This window comes from Brachionichthys hirsutus, unplaced genomic scaffold (assembly GCF_040956055.1).
Source record: "Brachionichthys hirsutus isolate HB-005 unplaced genomic scaffold, CSIRO-AGI_Bhir_v1 contig_296, whole genome shotgun sequence".
NCBI lineage: Eukaryota > Metazoa > Chordata > Actinopteri > Lophiiformes > Brachionichthyidae > Brachionichthys > Brachionichthys hirsutus.
The window spans coordinates 89,696-95,695 of NW_027180457.1; the positions used below are offsets into that span (position 1 = coordinate 89,696).

At 41.5% G+C, this 6,000-nt stretch overlaps 1 protein-coding gene across 1 annotated transcript; it reads right to left on the reverse strand.

Moving 5' to 3' along the window:
- Nucleotides 1-2,025: 2,025 nt before the first annotated feature.
- On the reverse strand, nucleotides 2,026-4,363 carry LOC137915043 (serine/threonine-protein kinase SBK1-like). The gene is made up of 3 exons (XM_068758527.1): nucleotides 4,201-4,363; nucleotides 3,251-3,453; nucleotides 2,026-2,667 (listed from the first exon to the last, which is right to left on the reverse strand). Exons 1-3 carry the CDS (start codon nucleotides 4,361-4,363, stop codon nucleotides 2,026-2,028), a joined length of 1,008 nt encoding a protein of 335 aa, XP_068614628.1.
- Nucleotides 4,364-6,000: the final 1,637 nt, after the last annotated feature.

A 6,000-nucleotide genomic window follows, 5' to 3' on the forward strand; every position in this document is an offset into this window, starting at 1 on the left:
AGGATCTGCCTGTATGACCACCGTACCATCGCAGAACACAACCCAGCTGAACATGCGAGGCGTCACCGACAGCCTGGAACAGCTTGCAATGTCGATTTGGACGTAGAATGAGGGACAAGGAGTGGTCTCACCGCGCAACACGGAGGTTTCGATATAATGATGAACAGTCAAACTCGTGGCACCGGGTTTCCTGATATTTTCTTTTTGGTAGCAATGCGCCATCTGAGAGGAATCTTTTCTAAAATGAGGAAGAGTAAGAACTATTTCTCAACCTTTTTCCTGCCTGTCAGTTATTTCATGAGGGGGGAGGAAGAGAAATGTAAATTTCACTTACCCACTTAACCATAATATTTAACCATTAACTATAAAGAGGCTCTGGGAAGCTTAGCCTCCCTAAAATTGTCACTAAAAAAATAAAATCCCGAACTTGTTATCATTCCACATCTGCTCGTGCGTAACAACTTCCCTCAACACGTTTGTACAGCCAATCAGTTTGATCTGTGATGATACACAATGAGACATACCAACATCCTGCTGATCATGTTACGTAACAACAGTATGCAACGTTTTGTGGAAGGTTTTGAATCGCGAGAATTTGCTGAAAAAAATGAAAAGAAGAAACCCTGACAGAGCTGACATTAAGTCAAAATAAAAGATGCTTTAAACAAGATATTACTGAGAATCCCTAAAACTGTTTAGACCCCAATACTAAATGTTTGCCCAAATAAAGAGTTTTGCAGATCATTTCTCAGTTGTGACTCAGTTTGTTCTATCAAAATTCAAAATGAATGTCCTGAATGTTGCCATAATCTTTCTCAGAAATGACATCATGATAAAAAAAAATATAATAATAATATTCCACTCATTAGGTCCCAATCACCCCAAATAGCCAAGCAAAATGAAAAATGCAAGCCATGCAAGAGTTCAGGCATACAGGACGTTGTGAGCTGCGGCTGCCGCTACGCTAAGTATGCCGCAGACCCAAACCACTCTGACACCGACCACGTCTCTGCAGAAACTAGCCATCCATCAGCTGTTTAGTTATTGGCCCTTTGTTTATGAAACATCTCATCCTGCTGTAGACCAATCAGAGATTGATGATTGTACCCCCCCTCACTGCTGTGAATACACTCAGAACTAGACTGGAAAGGTTATGATAATGTTTATGTGACCGACAATTGCATTGCAAAAAGGAAAGAACAGATGTCAAGTAATATTTTATTCATTCCAGAGGGAAATTACATATATATATATATATTCTAATACTTATGTGTAATGACAATTTAATGGTACACTATGCTTAAATGTTACACTTTACATGTTATTATGTAATTGCATGAGGCAAAATATAATAGGTCCATATTCTGCATAACAGTCCTCTGTTTAAATGTTTTATATCTACATAACTTTGTTCTGCATACATTCATCCCAACGCAGGAGTTGAAGATAAAATCTAGCCACATAGTCAGTTTTATTCTAATATGTAGTCTGAAATGCATTCAATTATATGATAATCAATCAATAGTAATTAATATATTAACTGTAATAGTTTCCAACGCATTTTTAGAGGACCAACAGGATTGCAAGGCAGGGCGGCAGCGATTATAATGCAGGAATTTTAGTTGGTATTAGTACTTTAGTGGTGTATATACATTATGTATGAAAATATAGTTACTCAAGTAGCATTTTGAATAGAGGACTTAACTAAAGCATCTGAGCCCTTCTTTCACCACATGAACGCCAGCATCAAAGCAACACTCAAGCTTTACAACAATTATATGATGTAAATGCCACATCCCATCGTCACATCACTGGTACTTTTGAATAATGTCTACATTGGATATTTGTTGAGCCGCTAGGCTCTGGCGACGCATTTGGGATGTATCCCACCTCTCGCCCATAGCGAGCTGGGATAGGTTTCAGCAACTGCCGTGACCCGCAAGGTGGAAAAGTGGAAAAAAATGGATGGATGGGTGGATATTTGACATGCCGTCAAAGCAAAATGGTGCAATCTGAGTCGGAATATTAGGCTGGTTCTCCATCAATTAGTCCAGTGTTGTTCTGGGAGTCACTGGCGTTTTCTGACTTCTGCTGCTGCTTCTTAAGCCAGTCCTTCTCTGCATACGCTCTTACTTCTCCCACTGTGCACCTCTCTCCTGCATCCAGGGCCAGTAGCTTGCCAAACATCTCCATTGCTACTGGAGTGAACCTTTTCCACAGAGGTGGAACATTCTCCTCCGTTTCGGTTTTTGTCTCTATTCTGCACCAGTCTGCAAACTCCTGGTAAAAGTCATCTGTGTCCATGCAGCACTCCCAGGGGAAGTAGCCTGTAAGGATGCAAAAGATAACTACCCCAAAGGCGAAGGTGTCTAGACTTGGCTCCACACAAAGTGGAGGAGCAGTCACTTCTTTCTGGCCTTCCAGCAGGGCCATAGTACAGAGCTCCGGCGCCATATAGGGCAATGTTCCTGTGATGAAGCATATCAGAGTGCCTCTCTTCTGGGCCAGGCCAAAATCTGCCAGCTTGACCTGGCAGCAGTGATTATCCAATAATAGGATGTTTTCGGGCTTGACATCACGATGGACAAGGCCATGGCTGTGAATGAACTCCAAAGCACTGGCAATCTGGAGGGCACAACGTTTTACCGAAGATTCAGGGATACCCACCTGGAAGACACATACACATATTGTATGTATGTATTGTGTTAAATAGCATTCAAAATCCTGTTTCTCTTTAGAAGCGGTCTCTCCTCTTGTTCCTTATTATACTTTACCCTCCCAGCCAAATACGATGCCTCAGTTCATGTCCCCTACACCTAATTAACCTTCTGTATACTTCATCTTTGTGCTCCCCTCTCTGTTTTCCAGTTTGTAAACCATGAGTCCAAAGTGGCTATTCCTCTTTTTCACCTTGTTTCCTCCACCTTGCCCTATTTCTTTTAGATATTAGAATATTTATTTTTGTATTTTATGTGGTGCCCCTGTACTCTGGATCCATCTCTTTTTTTTTTCAAGCACCAGGCAGATGGTCTTCCGGTGCCGATCAGCAAAGACGCGTTTGTTATCATCCTAAATTAAAAGTGTAAACATGTGAAACCCTATACTCCGGCTTATCACTTTCCACATTGTGAACATGTTGCTAGCTCACATTGAAGTTCTTCTCAATGCACCAGCAACGATAAATATAGTCCTACTAGGTGCTAGCATGACAAGACTTTGAGACTCGCAGTTTTGACGATGTATATCTCACCTTTGGCTGGATGACAGCAAACAGGTCCCGCCCAATGACCAGCTCCTGGGCAAAGCAGTAGTGCTCATTAGACTGGAAGGCGATTCCAAAAAGACCCACGATGCAGGGGTGGCAGGAGAGGTGTAAAGAGATGCAGTACTCTCGCAGAAAGCCCTGCAGCTTAGTCGAGGATTTGGGCATCACTTTCAAGGCCATGGGAGTACCTAAAGATCATCCACATTTCATAGTGGCTAGTACTTGTGCTTGAACTGAAGGTTTAAATTATTAATGTCCAGTTTAGGAATACTTGCACAGATATTAGGTATTCACTCTATGCTGTAATGATTAAACAGTAAACCGTTGCATTGATTTCATGCAACTGTAAACTTCCCTGGTCACACCCCTCAGCCTCTGGGCCTCCAGCCATCTAGCCTGAAGCCAACTCATGTTCGGCATCCCGCTCTCTTTGCCGACATTGACACTGTCAGTTTGGCTCGCCGCTTTTTCTCTCTTGATCACCTGGGGTTCTAAGTCCCCATCTTGCCAAAGGAGCGCTGTTAACCATCTCATTTCATCAGTAATACTTATCCCTTATCTCTTCTCTTCACTGTGGTTGCTCTGTAAACATCTTTGTATCAAGTTGCAGCTCGGTCTTATGACATCAAAGAACAACAAGCTTCCTTCGTTTTTGGATTTATGCTTCCCATAAAGCTGACATTTGCAACGAATAAGCACAGAATCGTATTTAGTTTTTTTGCTTGTATTTTTCCATGGTCTTCAGAAAAAAACAGCTTAAACATCATAATATTTTGCTGTAAAACTAAGCATTGACATTAATCGTGTCTCAAGGTGAAATGAATTCAGATTGGAACACATAAAAGATTTCAAGACAGAACTTCTGGTTATTATTGAGAAGGGAATTATCACCAGGTTATTCTGGTCATGGTATTCAACGGGCTTTTCATTCCTACCCCTGAACCGATGTGTGACTAGCAGCACTTTGCCATATTTCCCTCGGCCAATCTCCTTGATGATGTTGAAGTGTTCCTGGATCTCCAGCTGCCCGAGGCTCTGAGCCGTCAGCTCCATCAGTTCGTCAATCAGGCTGCCATCAATAAGGCCCAGTTCAATCATCTTTAACCTGCAGTGGAACAAGACCAGAGCACACACACACACACAGAGACCAAAGTGCATGCATTCAGGTGACGCGCAAGAAGCCAGAAATGTAACAGAAACCAGCTGTCAAAGCTTTTCTGTTTTAAGATTCTAATTTCAGAGATAAGCATGACTAAATCACACAAAGACTTGGTCTATGACTATGTCAATAATCTTAAAACACTGAATGAGAAATCTGTTCCAGACGTTGTGTTCAATAGCACTTAATAAACATGGTAAAATTATATTTTGTACAAATGCCTCTTGTGTACAATCTGTAATAACTTGGCCACAGAGCACGCAAGCACACACACACACACACACAAAACAAGATTTAATTTACACCTGACAGTGGTTCCCGCTACACAATCCACATGCATTTTTGTGTAGGGGCCCTGGACTGGCAGTGCCCTGGAGGTAGACTGTCCCTTCTCCAGACACCAGTCCACTCGCAGTAATTTCAAGTTTTTGGCTGGGCCAGGAATTGAGCCGGCAACCCTCCGGCTCTCAAACCAAGTCCCGACTGTGCTATTGCTGTCCCCCCTAAGACTTATGTCTGAATTTAACACATTTTTAGCAAAAATATTTCTTCTTCAGTCAGTATGATATTAAAATAATATTTAATGTTTTAATTTGGGAATTGCAATACGCCATAAAATATATGCAGTATATAATATTATTTTAACAGATTTCCCATCACACTGACTGAAGAAGACTAAAGTACAGATCTTTGCTAAAAATTCACCTACATTTTTATATCCACAGACAAAATCTTTCCTTTCATTGTTAAGAACTAAAACTTAAACTAAAAAAGCACTGGGAGAGCGCAGACCTCCGCCAAGCAGTTCATCCCCCTCCCATCCACATTAGATCGCTATGCTTGATATTGATGCTCGATTCATGGCAAACTATTTTTCATTCAATATGCTGCCTTTATACAGTGTAGCCAAAACCTGAATCATAAAAAATATATTTAAAAAACAAAGACTCATGACTGAACTTCATGTTTAGTTTTTTTTCCTTAATGTTCAAAATATTGGGAGCAGTAATTAGTAGCAATACAGGAACCACCCCCCCATATCATCCATTAGATAATTCAGTCAGTTCAAGTCTTACCTTTATTCCTCTTGCGTTCAAATAATGATTAAACACGGGAAAAGCAAGGACCCAAAAAGGACTCACACCAGCATGCTTTCAGGGCCCAGAACAGAACTGATCAACACGACAGGTTGGACGTCGGCGCCGTCGGCGGTTTCACTGCACAGAACGCTGCTCTGCTCTCAACTGCTGTGATGGGGAGGGAACCCACTTTGACAGCTGATTACAATCTGCCTCTGTAAAGGGCACGCACACAAACACCCACACACACTGACCTACATTAAGTACTCTCTCTGCACATGCATACCGTACTGTATACACAATAAGTACATATAATGGGTGCCAATTTGAAATGCATTAGCGTGAAGTTTCCCAAAGAACACCTGTCACCGCTTCATTTAAGATTTAGTTGTGCTGACAGATTAAAGAGCCTTCTGCCACTCTTGCTAGCTCTGTATATCGATGTCACGCCAAGGATTATAGCATTAAATTAGCGCACCTGCTGCTTACACAGATTT

Coding starts and splice junctions, on each gene's coding strand:
- LOC137915043 (XM_068758527.1), bottom strand. CDS start 4,363: ATGATTGAACTGGGCCTTATTGATGGCAGCCTGATTGACGAACTGATG. Junction 3,454..4,200: donor AGTCACACATCGGTTCAGGG/GTAGGAATGAAA, acceptor GATGATCTTTAG/GTACTCCCATGGCCTTGAAA. Junction 2,668..3,250: donor TTGCTGTCATCCAGCCAAAG/GTGAGATATACA, acceptor TGTGTCTTCCAG/GTGGGTATCCCTGAATCTTC.